The sequence below is a fragment of the Cyprinus carpio genome, chromosome B13, assembly GCF_018340385.1.
Source record: "Cyprinus carpio isolate SPL01 chromosome B13, ASM1834038v1, whole genome shotgun sequence".
Classification (NCBI taxonomy): Eukaryota; Metazoa; Chordata; class Actinopteri; order Cypriniformes; family Cyprinidae; genus Cyprinus; species Cyprinus carpio.
The window spans coordinates 12457855-12482300 of record NC_056609.1 but is presented as its reverse complement, the minus strand read 5'-3'; the positions used below and the strand labels follow the sequence as shown (position 1 = coordinate 12482300).

General features: G+C 35.0%; 2 protein-coding genes across 11 annotated transcripts in view; both read left to right on the top strand.

Moving 5' to 3' along the window:
• LOC109071502 (sodium bicarbonate transporter-like protein 11) overlaps positions 1-17205 on the top strand; it is a 68474-nt gene extending 51269 nt beyond the window's left edge. For all 10 annotated transcript variants that reach the window (XM_042736617.1, XM_042736616.1, XM_042736624.1 and 7 more), the window contains 11 exons: positions 1053-1178; positions 1267-1380; positions 2043-2175; positions 2291-2364; positions 8393-8618; positions 8718-8824; positions 10625-10790; positions 11897-12070; positions 12201-12396; positions 13596-13765; positions 15561-17205. In XM_042736617.1, the coding sequence (XP_042592551.1) occupies positions 1053-1178; positions 1267-1380; positions 2043-2175; positions 2291-2364; positions 8393-8618; positions 8718-8824; positions 10625-10790; positions 11897-12070; positions 12201-12396; positions 13596-13765; positions 15561-15627 (1553 nt within the window). In that variant the 3' untranslated portion in view covers positions 15628-17205. The remainder of the gene's footprint in view (positions 1-1052; positions 1179-1266; positions 1381-2042; positions 2176-2290; positions 2365-8392; positions 8619-8717; positions 8825-10624; positions 10791-11896; positions 12071-12200; positions 12397-13595; positions 13766-15560) is intronic.
• Positions 17206-18532: 1327 nt separating this feature from the next.
• LOC109045295 (ribose-5-phosphate isomerase-like) lies at positions 18533-23858 on the top strand. The gene is made up of 9 exons (XM_042736613.1): positions 18533-18896; positions 19887-19947; positions 20029-20084; positions 20164-20223; positions 20637-20701; positions 20819-20887; positions 21167-21308; positions 21746-21845; positions 22854-23858. The coding sequence occupies exons 1-9, from the start codon at positions 18840-18842 to the stop codon at positions 22949-22951; spliced, it is 708 nt and encodes a 235-aa protein (XP_042592547.1). The 5' UTR covers positions 18533-18839; the 3' UTR covers positions 22952-23858.
• The last annotated feature ends 588 nt before the right edge of the window (positions 23859-24446 follow it).

Sequence of the window (24446 nt, the reverse complement as noted above, 5' to 3'; positions counted from 1 at the left end):
TCAAGCATAAACTTTCAAATGTTTTTAACATAAAGGATCAAATTTTGCAGATGTACTTTTTTTTTTTGCATTTTCAAAAAGAATATATGGTCCTTCAGTGGTCTTATTAACGTCCTTAGTTATATTTAAAGATATGACAGTAGTGCAGATGATTTCATAAGAGCTTGTCCAATAATAAGCAGGACCAGGAACAAACAGAAATTACAAAATGCTATATTTCTGGGTTTTGTGCCACTTTATAGTACAGCCTAGCATTCTGAGGAAATAATCAGATATGCTCTTCTGAACTCTCCTCTTTCTTTCTCTTATTGCATTTAAAAGTCTGATTCATTTTGGTGAAACAGTTCATTTAGATATAAACCTTTAAAAAACACTGATTAATTGGTTTTTCTGTTTTGCAGTGAAATATTCCAGTTATATATTCTGTTGTATATATATTGTACATTCCATTTATACCTGTATATAAATGATTCATTTCTAGTTTTTTTCTTTTTTCTTTACAAGGAAACATTATAGGAAAGTATTGACAGTCAAGGCATCTATGTTACAGTACATTTTTCTATTTATTTATTTTTTAATTCTTTTCTCCACTTTATCACTTTATTTATTGAAAAAAAAAAAAAACTTTCCACAAAAATATTTCTGAAGGATCATATGACACTGAAGACTGGGGCAATAACTGTTAATAATTTAAATTTGAAAATTGAAACAGAAAACAGTTATTTAAAATTGTAATAATGTTTTTATCAAATAAATCCAGTCTTGGTGAGCATAAGAGACTTATTTTAAAAACAATAAAATCATCAAAATCAACTCCAAACTTTTAAATGGAGTGTATATACTTTATGCTTCACTCTGATTTAGATTGTTTATTATTTTATGCTATAAGTGAATATAGCTCTAATGATGTTTATTTTATATGTTAACAGCTATAAATACATCGAATGTGGATGAATTATATGACATTACATGCCATTAAACATATTAATCTCATGACTTCAATTTGGCAGTTGTAATACTTATGTGCATTTCTATAAATGTGTTTGTTTCAGGATTAGTGGGTAATAACAAAGCCCTGGTCAAGTTCATGACGACTTCCATCTTCCTCTACATCGCTGTGCTGCTTCCCGCCATTGCTTTTGGCTCACTCAACGACGAGAGCACTCGGGGCGAGATTGGTGATCACTCACGCACAGACACACATATGCTCTTCACACACCACATCTCCACACACACACAGACTGAGTTGTTTTCTCTCTTGATTAGACGTTCAGAAGACGATCATCGGGCAGAGTATAGGTGGAATCATCTACTCATTGTGTGCTGGCTCTCCTCTCGTCATTCCACTGACCACAGCGCCCATTGCTATTTTCATCAGCGGTATGTACATACATGCCTCCATGTGCAACAATAGATGCACGTTCACATACACACATACCTTGGCTCTCGTTTGCGGTCTGGAACCTAAACTGTGCTTCGTTTTTGCGGTGTGTTTAGATGAGCACTCATTGTTTGTTGAATACTTTGACGTTGAGTGTTTAGAGAGCTCAGCTAACCACAGGATGAGGTGGAACAAGATTCTTAATCTCACAAACAGCAGGATGGGGGTCCGATATGGCCGCTATTTGTTTGGGCGAAGTTTGATGTTAGCCCTGGCTGAGAGGAGATTTCCTCCTAAAGCTCATTCCTGCGGCTGCAGTCGCACACTGTTACCAGCGGGAGGGTTGCCCTGAAAAATGGTTTCACTGTAGTAAAATGAAATTCTGTTTGGATAAAAATGCACAGAGGAGGACAAAACCGCCACATCCATCTATAATAATGATCCTTTCCAATCAAAGTTCTTGTCTTGTGGTTTCTCATGGGAATAACAACAGGAATTCTTTAAATGTTTGGGAGCAGTTCTTTAAACATCAAACAATGAACATTTACTGTGTTATAATCCTCTGCCATTATGAGATTTGAGTTGATTGTGTTTTTGTTCGCGCCTAATGATCTGGATGTTATGTTGTTGCTTCTGTGTGTTTGTCTCTGTGTGGCTGCAGTGATTAGGGGGATCTGTGATGATTATGAGCTGGACTTTGCAGCATTTTATGCATGTATCGGCCTATGGAACAGCCTCTTCCTCATCATGGGAGGAGTCTTCAACCTTAGCCTGCTTGTTAAGCTTTTTAAGAGGTCAGACACACACACACACACACACACACACACACACCTACAAATATAGATAATTGTTTAGACACCACTGCTTGAATACTGATATGTTTTTGTTGTTCTTGTTTTTGACCCACAGGTCGATAGAGGAGGTGATAGCTCTGTTCATTTCCATTGCTTTTGTAGCAGATGCAGTTAAGGGCACTGTCAAGAGTGAGTGCTACATACACACACACATACAGGTGCTGGTCATATAATTAGAATATCATCAAAAAGTTTATTTATTTCACTAATTCCATTCAAAAAGTGAAACTTGTATATTATATTCATTCATTACACACAGACTGATATATTTCAGATGTTTATTTCTTTTAATTTGGATGATTATAACTGACAACTAAGGAAAATCCCACAAATTCAGTATCTCAGAAAATTAGAATATTGTGAAAAGGTTCAATATTGAAGACACCTGGTGCCACACTCTAATCAGCTAATTAACTCAAAACACCTGCAAAGGCCTTTAAATGGTCTCTCAGTCTAGTTTTGTAGGCTACACAATCATGGGGAAGACTGCTGACTTGACAGTTGTCCAAAAGACGACCATTGACACCTTGCACAAGGAGGGCAAGACACAAAAGGTCATTGCAAAAGAGGCTGGCTGTTCACAGAGCTCTGTTTCCAAGCACATTAATAGAGAGGTGAAGGGAAGGGAAAGATGTGGTAGAAAAAAAGTGTACAAGCAATAGGGATAACCGTACCCTGGAGAGGATTGTGAAACAAAACCCATTAAAAAATGTGAGGGAGATACACAAAGAGTGGACTGCAGCTGGAGTCAGTGTTTCAAGAACCACCACGCACAGACGTATGCAAGACATGGGTTTCAGCTGTTGCATTCCTTGTGTCAAGCCACTCTTGAACAACAGACAGCGCAATAAAAAAAACAAAACATCTAAACAACAAAAAAAAATGACTGCTGCTGAGTGGTCCAAAGTTATGTTCTCTGATGAAAGTAAATTTTGCATTTCCTTTGGAAATCAGGGTCACAGAGTCTGGAGGAAGAGAGGAGAGGAACACAATCCACGTTGCTTGAGGTCCAGTGTAAAGTTTCAACAGTCAGTGATGGTTTGGGGGGGCCATGTCATCCGCTGGTGTTGGTCCACTGTGTTTTTCTGAGGTCCAAGGTCAACACAGCCGTATACCAGGAAGTTTTAGAGCACTTCATGCTTCCTGCTGCTGACCAACTTTATGGAGATGCAGATTTCATTTTCCAACAGGACTTGGCACCTGCACACAGTGCCAAAGCTTCCAGTACCTGGTTTAAGGACCATGGTATCCCTGTGCTTAATTGGCCAGCAAACTCGCCTGACCTTAACCCCATAGAAAATCTATGGGGTATTGGGAAGAGGAAGATGCGATATGCCAGACGCAACAATGCTGAAGGCCACTATAAGAGCAACCTGGGCTCTCATAACACCTGAGCAGTGCCACAGACTGATCGACTCCATGCCACTGCTTTACTGCAGTAATTCAGGCAAAAGGAGCCCCAACTAAATATTGAGTACTGTACATGCTCATACTTTTCATGTTCATACTTTTTAGTAGGCCAAGATTTCTAAAAATCCTTTCTTTGTATTGGTCTTAAGTAATATTCTAATTTTCTGAGATACTGAATTTGGGATTTTCCTTAGTTGTCAGTTATAATCATCAAAATTAAAAAAAATAAACATTTGAAATATATCAGTCTGTGTGTAATGAATGAATATAATACACAAGTTTCACTTTTTGAATGGAATTAGTGAAATAAATCAACTTTTTGATGATATTCTAATTATATGACCAGCACCTGAACTGTATACACAGCCAAACCCTTTAAATAATCTGGATTTCTGTGTGAATGATTCTTAGATTACAGTCTGATTTTAACAAGAAATTCTAGGGAGACTGGGGCTAGTTGTTATGCTGTGAAATCAAGATTTTCATTGTTACTGCCCAGGAAAAACGATACAGCTCATTTAACACATGAGGCTGTTTAGTGATAATGGAAAGATGCTGTCACACTTCTCCTATCTTTTTTTACAATCGGCTGCAAGCTTGCATTCAGACCTGCCTACATCAGATCCAGAATTGATGCAAAGAACCATCATTAACTATTTTCAAATATTTTAAATGTAATTTATTCCTGTGATGGCAAAGCTGAATTTTTAGCAGTCATTACCTGCTTTGTCGCTAAATGTAGCAACTTTACAGACCCCCCCTAGTGACTTTTTCCACAAAAAAAAGCGCCTAGCGACAAATCAAGTGACTTCTTGGACAAACTTTATTTAGTTTCTAAGACTCACCAGTACTGCCGCACGAGGTCTTGCTTTCCCAGCGTACACACACCTCTCTCTTTGCGTCTGCTCTGTTCAGTGAGCGACTGAGAAGAGCAGGGCTTTCAGTTAAAATAGATATACTGTTTCATCTCTAATTTTATATGCATAAAGCCAAAATCAGAGCACAGGCAATGTCTTTGCTTTTCTTGTCTTATGTGTATTTGATTTCATCAGATGACGGCTCAATTATAAAATCAGGATTTTTGTGCAGATTAACATGTTGGAAGGGAGAGCTGGTTATGTAGTCTTAATGGGCCATGTTTCAGTCACTATTTCATATTCATCCCGTTTTCTGACAACAGAAACTGACAAACATATAAATGAGAATAAGAATTTGAGAATTTGGCTGCATTAAACTACAGTATGTGAGCACAGAGATGCAAACAAATGTAAAAGGCAATATGATGTAGTGAATATGCTAATTAGCGTATGACGTCATCTAGCGACTTTTTGCAACTTTTCAAGCTGCCTTTAGTTACTTACCTTTGAAAGAAATTGGCAACACTGGCAATTACTCCAGGCTTCAGTGTCATAAGATCCTTCAGAAATCATTCTAATTTGCTGATTAGAAGAAATATTTTTTTTATCATTATCACTGTTGAAAATATTTTAATAATAATTATTAATTAATTAATAATTAAGTGGTGGACACCATGATACATTTATTTCAGTATTTATTGATGAATAGAAAGTTTAAAAGAAGAACATTTATTTAACATTTCTTTACTGATAATATTGATAAATTGAATGTATACTTGCTGAATAAAAGTATTAATTTCTGTCAAATATTTTTTTTACATATTAAAGCCAATTAGAAAAAGATAAGAAAATATTATAAGAAAAACAAATATGGTATAAAATAAATGTGTAATATATGTGATAAAATGTCCCCATATAGAAGTGACAATTTTTTCTGCCTTGATATTTAAAAAAACAATAGCCTTTTTCTGAAAACACATTTCAACCTTTTAGCTAAAATCTACTTTCATGATATAGTCAAACATTTTCTTAAAAATACTAGCAATTTACTGGTATGAAAAGTTGTAACATTCCCAGTAAATTACCGGTTATGTGCTCTGTGTGAACCCGGAACAAGATTACCTGTATGAGAACTTACTATTTAACAAAAAGAAAACACAAAATTCATCACTCTGGGCCAATCATAACATTCTGACGCAGATGACGCATTTACTCCACACTGTTTACGGAAGTCAAAGAAATGTCTAAAGTCATCTAATATGATGTCTCTGGGCCAAAAGCAGCTGCATGAATGTGAACGTTTGACACAGAAATGTAAACATCAACAAAACAAAATGCAACCGTTTAGAGGTCATTTCCGGCTAATGATGTCACAGAATTTACCGGTATTTTGAAACTAATGTGTGAATAGTGCTTTACTGGTAAAAAGACGGAACATCATTTTCTGTGTGATCAGTTTGTTTATTTATTTACTGGTAAAGTCGTTCTGGTGATTTTTTTACGGCAATTTACGGGTATTACTGTGTCAAAGGGGCTAATGTTTCAAATTTTTAAAACCTTACAGTTGCTGAAAAATATTTTAGATCACAGCTTCCCATATGACTGGCCTTATTAAGAACCACACACACAAGCCATTTTGCAGTGCCGTGTCTTTATTGGACAAATGTGTTAAACAATCAAGATAACCTTTACAATAATGACCTCTTGAAAAGAAGGTAATTGGTTTGACCTGCCATCCTGAATGGAAAGCAGCATGTTAGTTGTTCCTCAGCAAACAATTGTGCTCAAGAGCAATCTAGTCTGATCAAAAGGGACTTCAAACAAAAGAAGAACTCATAAAATTCAATGTTTGCAAAGGATTTCGGAAGATTTATGCCTACAGTCAGGCAGATTAGCACCATCAGTTCAGCACCATTGCTGTGTTTCCTGGAAGATGAAGCCAGTCTGATGTGTGCTGAAACAGCTTCAATAAATAGAAAACAAGCATCACTTGCCTGTAAAATAAAAACAAGCGTTCCCTAAAAACTGCTGTGCAAATACTTTACCAGCTACAAGGACAAACCATTGCATCTCTAAAGAAGTGACACTGAACAAGAGATGTACAGTAGCTAATAAATAACTATATACTGTCCTAATTTTTAATTACTACTAACTTATTTAATCAGTAATGCACCACAAAAAATGAAAGTAACATAATGTGATTACTTTTGAACGATTTTTTAAATTGCCACATATGCAATAACGTCACATATTAATAATAGACACATAAAGAAAAATAGCTCTTCTGTTAAAAATGTACCTGTCTTATCAGAAAAAATGGTAATAATGGGAAAAAAAATAATTAAAACTTAAATTAATAAAAATTAATCATTTAAATTTTTTTTTTTTTTTTAGTGGTGACCAACAAAATGCATTTTGATAGTGGTGTCATTTGCTCTTGAGAGTTGGTTATGAGGCAAGATCAGACATGAAGTGTTCTAAATCATCCCAAAACCCTGCTAAGACACTATTCATTTAAATTTTTTTATATACTTTGGGAACAACACTCTCCATACCATTGCCAAAACATCATTGTGGCTGTGAAGGATTGTGGGTGAGTGTAATGATCTGGGGCTGTTTTGCTGCCTTGGGATCTGGACGGCTTGGAGTCACTGAGGGACCAACGAATTCCTAGTTATATCAGGAGCAGAATCTCAGAGCGTCTGTTTGTGATCTAAAAACACAGGAGTAAATCAACAACAGAACCCTTCAAACAAAAGAAATTCAGCACTTCACAATGGCCAAATTAGAGTCCTGACCCCACTTCCTTTGAAATGCTCTGCTATGATGTGAAACAGGCCGTTCAAGACAGACATCCCAAAAATGTGCATGGACCGAAACAATGTGCATGTGATAACAACAAAAAAAAATTTTATATTATATTCACAAAAAAAAATACCACAAAAAAACCTCCATCAATAATCATTATTTAAAAAACAAAATTAAACAAAAAAGATGCACAACAAAAAAAATGTTACGCTTTGGAAGCCATTCATGCTGACGACTTCAAAATGTTTACACACAACAAACGTAAAAGATGGTTTTAGACTCTACTTTTTAAGCCCGCTTACCAGTACAATTGAAAATAATATAAATTATATAACATATAAATAATAATTAATATTTTAAATGATTACAATTATGAATAAGATGTGATTATTTAAAAAAAATTGTAGTAATCATTACATTTGCCAATTATATTAATTGTTGCATTGCCTGAGAGATGTTTTTTTTCCATCAGTAGTCATAATCAACAAGCATTGGTTGGTGCTATTGGCAGTAAACAAGATTCTACACAATTCCATCAATAATCATGATTGTTTAAACCAATTCTTCAATAAAGATGGCACAGAGAAAATTTTACTTTAAAAGTCTGTCACTTTCAATACTTCTACACATTACATACAGTAAACATGGATTTTAGATCCATAGATTTTTTAAAGCAGTTTTGCCAGTACAAAGGCAAAGACTCTTTATCTTAGAAAGAAAAAATAAAATAATAATAAAATAATTTGTTTAAGGTTTTTTTTTTTTTATGCAATTTAGTAGTGTGAAAATATTTTTAATAGTGGTCCTCACAATGTTTGGCAACCGTACCAACAATTTTACTTGAGCCAATTTTTTTGTTTTTCCATCAATAATTGAAATCATTTAAACCAGTTTTTTAATGAAGACGTGGTACAGAAGAAAAATGTTTTGAAAAAAGTTGTTCTTATTGATGATTGAAAAACATTTACACAATGCATATAGTGAACACTGATTTTTAACATACTGTATACTGTACATTCATTTTGACCTATTCTTACAGTATATAAATAGTGATACCTTATGTTGATGTGTCTCTTTTTCAGTCTTTCATGAGTTCTACCATGCTCCCACTTTGGCCAATGGGAGTGCGGCGGAGCTGAATCGCATCAGTGGAAGTTTACATTCAGGGGAACCGAACCTGACAGAGACAGGCCCTGTGTCCCTCCCAGAATCCTTCATTCTGTGCACGCGGGCACGGCCTCTTCTCTTTCTGCTCCTCATGCTGGGCACACTGTGGGTGGGATACACACTGTACCAGTTCAGGAGGAGGTGAGGAGCTCTCCCTGTCTCACACACACACACTGATGGAGATTTTAAAGAGTGATAGAAGATTGTTCTGACACCCCCATCTTTCATTTTTCCTTACAGTCCGTTTCTGCATGTGAAGATGAGAGAGATTCTGTCCGACTGTGCTCTGCCTATCTCAGTGCTTGTCTTCTCTTATGTGGGATCATACGTCTTCAACGACATTGCCTGTGAGTCACTATACATGTTCATGTTGCACACACAGAGACACTAACATATACATGTGCAAACATTACAGCTCTTCAATACAGTTTTCCATTTGATGATTGGTCATTTATATCCTAAACATTTGACAAGTACAATATGTGTCACTCAAAAAAAATAAAAAAAATAAATAAAAATCTTTGTTTTAACCTTCTTAAATTTGAACCTTTTCTGGCATTAGTTAGTATTATTTATTATTATAATTATTTTTTATTTGCATTTCTTACTATTATTTACTAGGTCTATTTTATATTAATTATATTATATTATTTGAATTTCATTTCACATTTTTTTTTGTGTTTTTATTATTATTTAAATATTTATTATTTCTTTTATTTGTTATATTTTATCCCTTTATCATTACTTATTAATGTTTTTTTTTTTGCTATTGTTATTTTTTTTATTTGACATGAAACATTCTTTATCATTTACATTAGGTTATTTTTCCATTCATTATATTATTTCACTTCGTATTAGTCATTCAGTATTAAAGATTTTTTTTTTTAATCATGATAATACTATTTAAAACAAGGTGAAAATGTGAGTTTATTTATGGTATAATTTAAGCAGAGGAAAATCAAAACACTCATAATGATAAAACTGCTTTATTATGTTTTTTTTTTTTTTTTTTTTTATCATATTGGGGGGTTATTTTCAATATGTCAAAATGCAGCATTAAAGCAGCAATTTTGAAATTACATGCAAATAGCAGAAAAGATTCCGTACTGAGAATCAGTTCAATTTTGGCTCAGTTTGTGTCCAGGAAGGCTTGCCAAAATGTACGCCCCTACCAATTCTTAGACACACACACACACACACACACACACACACACACACACACACACACACACACACACACACACACACACACACTGCCAGTACTCTCCTTCTCTTACTGCCAGCACATAACTGCAAAGCCACTCACTCCGACTATCACTACATGATTCCTCCAACTCCTCTGTCATCAGTTCGGTGTGGGAGTTTAACTTGGTTATCAGAGTGAGATTTTACGTCTTACCTCAGGCTCTTTAAATGTTCACTCAGCGCTCCAATGCTGCAGTCAAGAGGCTCATATTCGAAATTAGATCAAATCACAACCTCTCAAAAAAGGCCTGCTTTTGGAGGAAATGGCCAAACAATCCAAAACTTTGCTGTAGTGTTGTTTGCTATATATAATCCCCACATTTATTTTTTTTATGACATTTTATTTCATATCCTTTCCAATGTTTTCTTTTTTTATGTTTTATGTGGGAAAAAATAAACATTGGGTAGCATTTTTGTAATTAACTTACTGTATAATAAGTTAATAGGTAGCAAATGATAAGCAGGTACATTCACATACCTTCCTATGAACATATTAATGTATAACTCATTTCTTATTCTTGTAGATGTAAGTGTAAGTATGTAAGTACTCTTTATAATTGTGCTACTGTTACTTTTTCTATAAAAATATCATAAGTTGTGATAAATGTAGGATTTCAATTAAATGTGGTCATTTTTAGACCTAAACCAACCATTCTACAACAAATGTGCTTTCTGATTGGCTTATTACTGTTAAGACATTGCACACGGGGTGTGTCTTTTTTTTGCTGCAACTTTTCCCCCCAATAGAAATCCCCCTTCAGTGTTATAAAGTGACATGATGGTGATTACAAGAAATAATCCATGAGGAAAATCATTGATGACTGCTGGAGGGCCTGGTTTGTGTCAGAGGGTCTGTAATGGTTTGTGATCTGAGGTTCACTCTGTTATTTGTTCTCTTCCAGTGCCGGTGTTTAACTTCCATGAAGGTCCGGTGTTTCAAATAGCCCCGCTGGATAAGCTGAGTGGAGCGAGTGTCCTGAGCGCAATGGGTCTGGGCTTCCTCCTGTTTCTCCTCATCTTCATCGACCAGAACATCGTTGTTTCTCTCACAAATGCACCAGAAAACAGGTTAATGTCTTTTGAAATTAGTTTCAGCTAAACTTGTGTTTTGAGATCCTATCCCACTCATACAAGTGGCTTCATTACAGAAGACTACAGATTATTAAAATGATTAATGATAAAATGAACTTCACCTAACCAGGCACAATGTAATAAGTGACGAGCTCTCTATTTCATGTTGAGGAGTGTTTGCACTGGCTGTGATTTATAGCATCCTACACTCATTTATTTACAAAGAGCAACAAATGAGCAATACAACATGTTTAATCTTTATGCAAATTATCATTACCATAATGAGGGCTAAGCAAGTTAGCAAAGGAAAAAATTAAAACGGAAGGGAAGTGTTTAATTTTACCCCCTAACTTTGATCATATAATGTGATGTGTCATTTAAAATAATATTAATGAACATATTTTCATGATTAAATCTGTAAGCAATTTATTTATTTGGAATTTCTAAAAGGGCACTGAACACAGTCCTCATAAATAATTGTCTCAGCTAGAGGAATCACTTTAGGGTCCAAGATGCACACACTACTATACCGTTTTTACACAAATATTGTGAAATATTATTGCAATTGAAAATAACAGTTTTCTTTTTAAATACATTTTCTACAGTTACACGTGAAATGTGCTCACAAAAAAAAAAAATCTGCATACTCTGATGAATAGAAATAAAATTTTCAAAGAACAGCATTTATTAAAAAATTGATCTTTTTTGATATTATAAAATGTCTTTACTGTGACTTTTGATCAGTTGCATCCTTGCCAAGTAGCATTATTAATAAAAAAAATAAATAAAATGTATTTAAAGAAATAATTAATTTCAATTAATAATAATAAAAAAAGGTACAGACCCCAAACTTTTGAACTTTAGGTTATTGCATGACAACATCAAGCCCAATTCACACTGAAACCTTGTCGGTCCTGCTCTACCTAGCTGCATATTAAACATCAAATATATCATGATTGGCTTTCAGCATTGACATAAAAATGACACATCACTAGAAACTGGACACTTTGCACCTGAATAGGACACTGGGTCAGATTGTGTATTGGTCTCGGTAGGGCACCGCTGTTGAACACTGCTGAGTCGTGACTGTGTGTGTGCCACAGGTTACTGAAGGGCACGGCGTATCACTGGGACCTGACTCTGTCTGGCTTGATTAATATTTTGATGTCTGTGCTGGGCTTGCCGTGGATGCATGCTGCGTTCCCGCACTCCACTCTTCACGTCAGACAGCTGGCCATCGTGGAGGAAAGGGTGGAGGGAGGACACCTCTACGAGACGTGAGCACACACCACAAACAATTACACTCACAATCAATCTGTGAAGCACAAACGTCATTCTAGTAGCTATTGGCACACTGTGCTTGGTTTTAAATGACTCCTCTGTGTGTGTACGTGTGCATGTGTGTAGTATAGTGAGTGTGAAGGAGACGCGGGTGACCTCGCTCGTGGCTAACATCCTGATAGGTGTGAGCTTGTTTCTGCTGCCGGTGCCCCTGCAGTGGATTCCTAAGCCTGTGCTCTATGGGCTCTTCCTCTACATCGCTCTCACATCTATTGACGGCAATCAAATGTGCGACCGCATGGCTCTGCTACTCAAAGAACAAGTAAGTGTGTGCGTGCGTCTTTGATGAAAACAAAGGCAAATAAAAGTCATAGGAGTTGTACAAATAAGAACACAGAAGAGAGAGAGAGAGAGAGAGAGAGAGAGCACCGCTGTGCAAATAAAGCACCAGAGCGCCCTCTACCTCTCATCGATGTAAATGTCTTTGTACCAAGTGATGCATTTTGTGGCTGGATGCTTTGTGCATTTTTACTGATCGGATAGCTAAGCATAAATGCACTCAAGATGCATTGAGAATGGATCAGGAGGTGGTTTGAGATGCATACATCTGTGTAAATGCTATGGATTGGCAAAATGTTTCATAATCGACTAGTTAGTGTTTTTATTACACAAAGTCTATTTATAAAAGTTTTTATTATAAAACTCTTCAAAACAAAAGATCCAATACAAAAGTTAAGCACATCCCGAAAACAGAATGATTTGGCAAAATGATTTTTGATTTGACTTAAATTGTTTGATATTTCTATTAACTTTTAACTTAAAACAATTTTTCTTAACTATTAATTTAATATACGTTTTCTTGCTGTCAAACGATCAATCGCATCCAAAATAAATGTTTTTGTTCTCATAATATATGTGTGTGTACTGTGTATATTTATTATGTATATATAAATACAGACACATACAGTATATATTTTGAAAATATTTACATGTATATATTTATATTCATATAATTTATATTATATATAAATATATTTAATATACAAACATATAAACAAATTTATTTAAATGATCAAGGTTGAAAACAGTTTTTGTGGAAACATACATAGAATATTTTTCCAGGATTATTTGATGTATAGAGAGTTCATAAGAATAGCATTTATTTGAAATAGAAATCTTTTGTTACATTCTAAATGTTTTTATAAATGCCTTGGTGAATAAAAGCATGCACCAAAACTTTGAACAGTAATACTTAACTTAAACACTGTTTGCCCTATGGTATAAAAAGAGTAGAACAATCATGGACATGATCTCCATTAATTTGCATGTAGCCCAGAATTAGATCTGATTTGTATCTGTATTGTGGAGACTTGTGTATGTGGCCAGGTGAAAGTGAAATGTCCATACTGTGACCGATCTTAATCCCATCATTCAAGATGCTCAAGGTTATACAGTTGTATTTATCTTTCTCTGATCTATATCTTTCTTTCTTTTCTTTATCTCTCTTTCACTCTTTCTCAGACGTCCTACCCTCCCGCTCACTACATCCGCAAGGTGCCGCAGAGGAAGATCCATTACTTCACTTTCCTTCAGATGGTGCAGCTGCTTTTTCTGTGTGCGTTTGGGATGTACCCTCTGCCGTATATGAAGATGATCTTTCCTCTGTTAATGTTTATCCTCATACCCATCAGGTGAGTCCTGAAATGCCTTCAGCTCCCGTCTGTTGTGTAGTGTGTGATTTGCTGTGCGTGTGCATGTGTAATAAATGGTGTTTGCTAAAGGTCATATTACAGAATGATGAATGATGCAGAATGATGAATGATGCATTGTGTGGCTTGTTCATGACAGAGAAAAAAAAATATTTTGAAGTTCTCTGAAATGTGCTCTTTGTAGTCATGTGCCTTTTTAAAAATTGAAGCACTTTTGTTAAACATTCTTTTAATATTTTTTAATTAAAAAGTAGTGCTTTAAAAAGAATTAATACAAAAAAACAAATCAAAATTAATCACATCCAAAACCAAAATAAAGTTTTTACATACATAAAATTTTTTAATTTTTAAAATTTTTATTATGTATATATAAACACACACACACATACAGCCTATATTTAGAAAATATTTACATGTATTTACATGTATATATTTATATTCATATAATTTATATCATATATAAATATATTTAATATATAAACGTAACATTTTTCTTAAGTATATACATGCATGTGTGTGTGTATTAATATATACTGTAAATACACAATAAATATACACAGAACACACACATTTATTATGTAAAGAAAAACTTTTATTTTGGATGCGATTAATCGCGATTAATCGTTTGACAGGACTAAAAAAAGATTTCAAAAATGTATTAATTTTTAATGTATCAATAAGATTTCCTTTTCAATAATGATATAATTTTATTTCTTAATAAATAATTATTAATTAATAAATAACTATAATAATGTCATTAAAAATGCATTTCTTAATTAAAAAAAAAAAACAAATAAAAATCAAATATTCAGTACAGGTCAAAAGTTTGGAAACATTACTATTTTTAAACAAATAAGTTTCTTCTGCTCATCAAGCCTGCATTTATTTGATCAAAAAAAGACAGAAAAAAAATGTAATATCAAATATTATTACAATTTAAAATAAAGTGTTTTTAAATTTTACACTTTAAATTATCATTTATTTCTGTGATGCAAAGCTGAATTTTTAGGATCATTATCACATGATCCTTTAGAAACATTCTAATATGATGATTCATTATCAAAGTTGAAAACCGTTTGCTGCTTAATATTTTTTCAGAAACATGTGATATTTTTTAGGATATTTGATGAATAAAAAGTAAAAAAAAAAAGAAGCTATGTTTTAAAAATATTAATATTAATAATAGAATATGTCAGTAAATTTGGGGTCAGTAATTTTTTTTCTTTCTTTTTTTTAAATAAAAATCAATACTTTTATTCAGCAAGGATGTGTTAAATTGATAAAAAAAAGTGATAGTAAAAATATATATATTAGAATATATATTATTAGAATTTTTTTTTTTTTTTTAATAAATGCAATTCTTTTTAACCTTTTATTCATCAAAATCTATATTAGACAGCAGAACTGTTTCCAACACTCATAATAAATCAGGAATTAAGATTTCTAAATGATCATGTGATTAGATGGGATGTTAGCACTTTAAAACAAGTCAAAATCAAAAAATCTAAAAATTCAACTTCACATCACATCAAATCAATATTGTTTTAAAGTATATTCAAATAGAACACTATATTTTAAGTTGTAATAATATTTCACAATATTACTGTTTTTTCTGTATTTTTGATCAAATAAATGCAGGCTTGATGAGCAGAAGAGACTTCTTTCAAAAACATTAAAAATAGTAATGTTTCCAAACTTTTGACCTGTACTGTATATTTTCTTAATTATCTGTTTGTATGTAATTAAGATAACTGCTGTAATTTTGTCTCTGTTTTAGGAACTATCTACTGCCCAGGATCATCGATGCTAAATACCTGGACATTATGGATGCACAGCGCATGTAAACGCATGCACACTGAGCCTCTGAGCAAAGGACTCTGGGAATTGTATTTCTGAAATGCAAAACTCTGGGAGGAAAAAACAAACTGATTCTAGTGTTTAACAGCAGACATTCTGGTGAAGCACTGAACGAGTAAGAGAGAGATTAGAAAAGAAGGATATTTGAAGACAGAACCAGAGAGGGCGGAGGACGAGATGCCTGTTCAAAACAGAGTAGAACGACAGACCGCTGTCTGACTGTTTGACTGTTGACCTTGGTCAGTCACTGCTTCTCTCATGATCTGAATAGTACACCAAAGCCCCCCGCCCCCTCTCTCTCTAGTCTATTCTGATGTATCCATGCATCACAGACACTTGATTTATGAGACGTAGGAAACCATCACACGTATTCTTAACAACTGTGCCATGACTAAATTACACAAGTGTTTACTCCATCTCCGACCATAGTGTTCTCAACACAAATACAGCTGTTGAACAAGAGACTGAACTGAATCTGTAGCAATACCTCTTAATGCTGAACGTTTTACACGCACACACACCCAGTGCAAAACTTCTCATACATCAAGTAAAAAAAGCTGTCGATGGCAGATTTTCCAGCGCATTTTGGTACATATCAGTGCAAATAAGTAATAACGAAGTGAGCATGGACCAAAAGAATACACTCACCTTAGGAAACTGTGTCTCATAGCAATACAGCGGATTATTAGAGGCTATCAATATTTTAGAGTTTTCTAAAGAGAGTTTTCTTTCGAGGTAATAGACTTCTAGTTTGGAGACCCACTGATGTGTAGAGAATGTATCCTAAGCACTGGGGTTTCAGGGAAACGGAGAAAAACAAGCAGCATTTCTGCAAACCTTACTCACTGCTGAATGGACTCTGACATTTAAGCTTTGCACATCACAGGACACCACATCTGTGTACTTTCCCCAGTCACACACACACACACACACACACACACACACAGAGGCATGATTATAAACAATACCCAAAAGAAAGGCGCTTAAACGCACACTTTCATGTCTATCCGTCTCACAATATATTTAAAACTGAGAAGGCATGCCTTTTATAAGACATTGAAACTTTTGATTTGTATTACTATTATGTAATTTGTTGTGTTATTATTAAAAGCAACTAGAAATAATGGTCAAATGAAGGTATAGTACCTTTATATCCCTACTTTATAATCGTTTATAGTTGTTCGCGATCTTTCCGAACAAAAGAAGTCGGAAGACGCAGATATCTCTGATGATTTTGACTCATCAAACCATGTTACATTCCTAGAGAGAGCGACGTTATAAACAAAGGCGCACAAATTGAGAAAGATATGGTTTGACTTACTGTGGGCAAAAAAGCGAGCACCTGTGCACTTAATCATAGGCAATATGAGATTAGAGAAAGCGGAGAACCAGACTCGATTGATTTTTGTCATGCAGAGCTTTAAGCTTCAGAGAGAGAGATTAGATGTAGTGTTGAAAAAGTTGGTTTTCTCTTGAACATCTTGCACCACTCGCATAATCAGCATTCCTGTTTCTCTCTCTATCTTCCCTGTAACGGTATCATAGTTATTCCCCTTGAGTCCAGACCTCTGGTGTAAAAACAACCTCCCTTCAGTAATCCTGTTTGTCATTGGGCATCTCTCAGCATTTACTGTAATATTGAAGTATTCAGCTTTAATTTGTGATCGCTCACACCTGGGTGGGAGTTTGTGTGTGTGTGCTGTCAATCCATTAAAAATATTGTTTTGATTTTTTTTTTCTAATCATGAATGTATACTGTGTAGATTTTTATATAGCACATAAAAAAAAGATCCATTGTCGAATTGATTTTGTCAAACAGATAAGCTAAATTTGTAAACTGCAATATGTAAAAACTATGGTAAATAAGAGACATGTTTATTGGAAGGATTGTGTGGGTTTAATAGGGGTATGCTATACACTGAAATCTAGATCATTTCAAGCTGATTGCCAAATAAAGAGATATATTGATACCCATCTGTTTCAGCTCTCCTCTGTTTTCTATTTATGTTGGCTATAGTTGATTTTCATTGCTAACTACCACAGTTTCTTTTTATTTTCCCCTGGTCTAATGTTTAAACGCTCTTGCTACGCATACCACAAATTAAAAATAATGTTGGCATTAACTGCCCTCTACTGGTCATGTTAAGTATAGTGATGACGGCATTACAGATTCTAAGGATTCTAAGAACGCGAATCGGTTCATTTGAACAATTCATCTCAAAAAACGGTTTAGCGGTTCTTTACATTACACTTCCTCACGTGGCCCCTGATTCCCAGAGTGGCTTACATAACAATAATAATAATAATAATAATAATAATTACAACCAAGCCATATTGCACATAAGTAATTACCTGTGTTTATTGCGTTTTATTTTTTTCATTTCATTATTGCAGCCTTGATTCGGCTCATTCAAAGGCAAGTCATTCTGATATGAATATATTTTAAATATGTTAACTCTCGGCTGGATGTTGTCAATAAAATGCTATTAAAACCAAATTTCGTGTGTGATAAAAATAAAATAAACAATATAGGCATACCCAGTAATAAACCCAGTTTCAATACAGTTGTATCCTCTTTAGAAAGCTTAGTTTTACCATCACTACTCAAAACATATTTCTGCATGTGATTTATATTTTTGCTGTTCAATTATTAAGGTACCTTCTCGCCCCATCAGCCAACCCTCCTCGGTTAACGTAGCGTGAATATTGTCCGAAAGAGACAATACAATTCAGTCGATGATTTGTTGACCGATTTTTTTTTTTTATTTTAATATTTATTTATTTTTTTCTCTCAAAAGATCAGACTTGATATTTTCAACCATTTGAATGAAAAGATCCGATTCAAACAGTTTGTGCAACTGATTCATTTGAAAGATCCGACTCAGGCGGAATCGGAATCCACTGTACGCTGCTCTGCCGTTGGGTCCAACAACACTGTTACGAAAACACCTGACTAGTACTTATCTGACAGCTGATGTGTTGAGCGTCCTGTTCAGGCTCTGTTCAGTCCAGCTTCTGTAATATGCCTCTGCTCGTGCACATGTGTTATTGAGGCACGTATCTCGTAGTATTGGTCGTGAAGGCGCTATGTGATGAGGCCGCGGAGGAGGTGGGTTGAGTCTGCGGTGATCAGCAGCAGATATCTCCTCCTCTCTCCGCCGGGGAAACAACACGTGTGTCGCGGCACCACGGCACTCTCATGGCTGAAGAGGCCAAAAAACTGGCAGCTCATGCTGCTGTGGACAACCACATACAGGTGAGATTGTGTATTTACCTTCGTTGGGACACATTAACGCTACTTGCATTAGTTTAACTGGATAAACGGGCGCTTCAAATACTTTAGGAGGCGTTGATAAACATGTGCAGATGCTCGACGTACGAAGCGTTATTAAAATACGCTTCAGCAGACCTGCAGTAATGCTGTTTTGTATTTGCTGTGACTAACGGCTTTGACAGTTGTAGTATGTAATAGGAAGTATTCGCTGTGAGCTTTACACGTGCTAGCTGGGATGTTACAGTGAAGTCAGCTAACGTCAGTGAGTGAGTGTGGCTCAGGTGGCATCAGTTGAGCACCTGTGTTTATTTACACAGCGGGTTCCTTTAAACATACAGCAAGCTAGGCGATAAAGATGCGAATTCTGCTCAAATTAAACCTTTAGCGCTTAGCATGTTTGGAAATAGCTAACGGATGCAGTCTCTGTACTATAAATAATTAATTGTTTGTAACACACTAGGGTCAGTTGAGTGATTTAAGGTAAATCTGGTAAAGACTGGACAAGCAAAGTGAACTTTGGGTTCTTTATGCCTTACTTGACTCTTGCATGCTTCCAAATTGAGAGTAAGCTTATACAGTTTATACAGCTTGTAAAACACTCATGAACACTTTTTATTGTTGTTGAGATGCCTATTAGATACATTTAGTAACATGCTTAAATAAAATAGTAAGAATTATATACCTACTTGAAAATGAATATAAAAGTTGATTTGAGGTGCTCCTGAGGTGTACATTTGATCAGTTCATGCATTCTCTGAAAACCAAACCCATGACCTTGTTGTTTCTAGTGCTGTGATCTACTGTTTGGGCTAATGAATATTTCCTCAAGGTTAAGCATCTCCTTTACTGACCCTGTTGAAAGAAATGAATGAATGCAGGCTTTATTTTCAGTGTTGTGGTGGCCTGATGTATGGGTATATTTGGTTGGGTTATGCTTATGCTATAATATTTGACTTTTCATTTCTCTTTCAGAATAATCAGGTAGTTGGAGTGGGCAGTGGCTCAACTATCGTCTATGCTGTGGACAGGCTGGGTAAGACATGTGATCTAATATTACACACTCCTGCTTGGAGCGCTTAACAGTGATAATTAGTAAAAGATGTTTTCTTTCTAGCTGAGAGGGTCAGACAGGAGAAGCTGAATATCGTATGTGTTCCCACGTCTTTCCAGGTCAGTATTCATTCATTTAGAGCTTCATTTAACACTAGAAAACTGTGTTTTATAACTAACTTAACTTGTGTTGATCCAGGCCCGTCAGCTGATTCTGCAGCACGGTCTCACTTTGTCTGATTTAGACCGGCATCCTGAGGTGAGTTTGGGCTGAGACGGCCAGCTGGAATGGCTAAAAAAAGATGATTTAGACAACTTAACTTAACTAGCTCAGACAACATTATAGAATGTAAAAGCTTAGTAAAACAATGCTATGTTGGAAAGGGCAATTAAATGTATGATTTGACTTTGATGCTGGAATAGCAATAGGTAGCATTTTGTTGGGCTGAAATAAAGTAACAGCTTTTTGCCAAAAAAAAAAAAACTTTACTACAACTGGTTTAATTTATCACATGAGTACCCATGACACTCTGGATAGCATAAAGAGTTCAGTTACACAAGATTAAATTACATCAGCTTTCCCTAAACTGGGTTTTTTGTGAACCCCTGGGGGTTTATGAGGGAACTGCAGGGGGTTTGTGAATTAATGAAGAACTTTTTTTTGTCTTGTAGCTGGATGTTGCAATTGATGGAGCTGATGAGGTTGATGCTGCTTTGACGCTGATTAAAGGAGGAGGGTATTATTGGAAAATTCAAGTTTAATTCAAGTTTTTTTTTCTTTCATTTCTCTTCATTTGTGTGAAATCCCTGAGGTGTCTAGCATCATGTCCTTTTCTTTTCCTCCCTCAAAACAGAGGATGCTTAACCCAGGAGAAGATTGTAGCTGGTTGTGCCAAACACTTCATTGTCATTGCAGACTATAGGTACTGTATGAATGTGGTGTCTAGCAGATGCTTGTGACTTCATCATTTCATGTGTTTCCCAGAAAATCAACCCACTGTGCACTATTGTTTGAACTACAATATTTGGTATATATTTAGCATCCCATAATTACTGCTGATCATACTGCTGATCACTGCATGTAGTGAAACAGTGGTGAGGTTTCATCATAACCCAGCCTGTGATTGCTATAATTATACGGGAGTCTTCCACTGGAAGCTGAGATGTGTTTGTGTGATGTCATTTTTTGCTTGTGTGGGTAGAAAGGACTCGAAGGCCCTGGGGCAGCAGTGGAAGAAAGGTGTGCCGGTGGAGGTCATTCCCATGGCGTATGTGCCTGTGTCCAGAGCCATTGCCCGGCGCTTTGGAGGAGAGGCTGTGCTGAGGATGGCAGTCAGTAAAGCTGTAAGAGAGTCTTACTAATGGATCTTGAATTACATTTGTGTGTTATTTACATTTTTAAGGGTTCTTTTTTTTTTTTACTTTCTTATTATAATATACTTATTACATTATATGTAAAACAAAATCAATGTCCTGCCCTAAAATAGGGACTCCTTTTTATCTGATTTCATTTGAATAAGTGATTCAACCCAAAGAACTTGGTTTATTGTTGAAAAGAACTGTCATCACATTTGTGTTGGCTGCACTATTTAGGGTATTATATTATAGTATAGTGTATTATTCTTTGACATGCTCCCAATCTTGCCTTGAATTTCACAGAAAGTAGCATTGTTCCAATGTAGATCCTCGGAATCGTCTCATTAAGCTTGGAATGTTGTGGGCTTCTATGAAATGGATGTTCTAGTCAAATGATGATTTTTCTTTACGGTGTTGAACTCTAGGGTCCAGTGGTTACTGATAACAGTAACTTCATCCTGGATTGGAAGTTTGAGCATGCACAGAACTGGAAAGAAGTCAACACAGCCATCAAGATGATCCCAGGTCAGTACAAATCTACACCTTTTCTCTATTGTTAATAAGTTTGGAATCGTAAAAATTTTAAATAACACAACAATCTAAAAAAGAAATCAATTACTTTAACAGCAAAGCTGAATTTTTAGCAGCATTACTCCACTTATCGGATATTCCAAGAACTGTGTAAAATTGATTTTTAAATACATATTTATTCCAAAAATGTAATTCATTCCTGTGATGGCAAAGCTTATTTTTTAGCAGATTTTACTCCACTTCCAACCATCGGTCAGTGGCTGTTGGTGCAGTGTGTACTGGCCTTAATATGCTGATTTTTGTGCTTAAGAAATGTTGAAAAACTGGAAACTGTGGTATTTATTGAGTGGTATTTATTGAAACTGTGATACTTTTTTTTTTTTACTTTAAGGATTGTTTGATAAATAGAAAGTGTCAAAAGAATGGTATCACATTATTGAAATCTTCTAATATTCTATATATTATGAGTATATATTCTATCTAGATATAAAAGGGTTAAAAAGAACTATTTATTATATAAAAAAATATCTATATATATATATATATATATATATATATATAATATATATATAATATATATATTTATTTATATATATATATATATATATATATTACAAAATATTTATATTTTAAAAACATAGCTTTTTTTTTTTTTTTTTTTTTTTTTTATAAAAGTATTTACAGTCCTTTACCGTTAGTTTTGATCATCATTTAGAATATCTTTGTGCTGAATAAAATAAATGATCTTTGGTAAAAAAAAAAAAAAAGTACACAATATTACATTTTTTTTTTTTCTGCAAATAAATCCAAGGGCTTGATGAGCAGAAGAAACAAAAAACATAGTAGTAATGTATTGCTAAGCACACAATAAATGTTTTCTCTCTCTCTCTTCATTTTGATCATTTGATGTCTTTATAAAATATATATATAAGCACAAATGAATGTTCTCTCTCTCATTGCTAAGCACAAATGAATGTTCTCTCTCTCTTTTTTTCATATAAGGTGTGGTTGAGACAGGTTTGTTTGTGGGGATGGCTGAGAGGGTGTACTTCGGTTTGGAGGACGGGAGTGTCAAGACTAGAGACCCTCCCATCAACTAAGAAGATCTTCCTCTGCTTTTGCGATAGACCAGCCTGCTCACCTCAAGTGCCGTTCAAATACACAGACTCTGGCAGCTCTTTCTCTACAGGTTATTTTATTTTCTGTTCCAGAAACCTTCAGACGTCTGATCAGTACCTCTCATGAAATATGGATTTTCACACAACAATGCAACATTAGATCCTCAGACCTTTCAGATGTACCTGTTTTTCCTCTCATACGCTCTGTCTGGACAGTTCTGTTTATGTTGGGCTGGAGTCTACAGACACTGTCCATACGGTACATCTACAGTGTCAGTTTGCCTTCTGTGCTTCTTTACGTAGCCATGAATGTTGTCTTGCATGGGCGTCTGTACAAATCTATGAATATTGTGGCTTGCGTCTGTGCCTCCATAATCTTTAGTATAGTGTCTTTGAGTTTGCATGATCATGTTGAATCTGTTTTGTTGACTGATTATGACAGATTTCCTCAGACGCTCCAACGTGAAACCTCAAGCAAAACGAGCGGCCTTTGCCAGCACACAGCGGTTAGTTTAGTTCAGTGATCAATCATTTCAGAGGATTCTGCCCCTGGGTAAAATGCACTATTTGAAGTTGTGAAATGCCACTCGGCTTTTGATATTGATTTTGTTTTTGTATAATTTTGGCCTGTGGCCACGAACACAGTGTTGTTGAGGGATGAAAGCAGCAGTGAGTTGGTGGCACAGCTGAAAGCCTTATCTTCTGTACATGTATTGATCGTTCAGTTCCTTAAATGAAAACCCTTCACAGAGATCACTGTGATTTTTGGGTATGGTACTACTTAAAACACCAGCATGTTTTACTCTACCAATTTTACTGTGATACTGAGGTTTTCAGAGGTTATGTTCTAGACTGAAAATCAATATTAAAACCAGACCAATCAACTAAAGTATCTTAATTATTTTGCATCTCATACTTTATTTAACCCGTTTTTTTATGCCACAAGAACATACAAAAATCAATGCCAGGGGTGAGTACAATTGAAAATACAATTACTGATTTAAAAAAATAAGGAAATCATTATAAAAATGACATAGTAAGACAGTTTTAAGGGCTTTGTAAACAGTGTGGCTCAGTTAAGTCAAACATGGGTTAAAAGATAATTTAACAAACCACAAGAGGGCGCCATACACATTTCGCAATGGCCAGCCTTCATGACCGCAAAAAGTGAACTGGAACGCTTAAGTTCTAATCTTAAGTAATACTATTTGTATTATTTTAGAAGTGTTATGGTTGTTAAGCTGTAATTACAAACCGATACGTGACGTGATGTAAAATTAAAGGACAATACTGAACTCACTACAATTTGCGTCACCAATGAGTACATTACTCTTTTCATACCAAAAGTCCCGGATATAAAACTGTCAAACATGACTTCACTTTTATCTGCAAACAAACGGCCACGTCGTTGTTTCCATCCTTGTACTTTTTACCCAATCAAATTTCTTTCAAAACGAATTAGCAACGCCCCTCCGTT

Excerpts from the sequence above, each read along its gene's own strand:
- LOC109045295 (XM_042736613.1), top strand. The coding sequence starts at position 18,840 with ATGGCTGAAGAGGCCAAAAAACTGGCAGCTCATGCTGCTGTGGACAAC. Across the intron at positions 18,897-19,886 it reads CTGTGGACAACCACATACAG|AATAATCAGGTAGTTGGAGT; the intron begins GTGAGATTGTGT and ends TTTCTCTTTCAG. Across the intron at positions 21,309-21,745 it reads GGATGGCAGTCAGTAAAGCT|GGTCCAGTGGTTACTGATAA; the intron begins GTAAGAGAGTCT and ends GTTGAACTCTAG.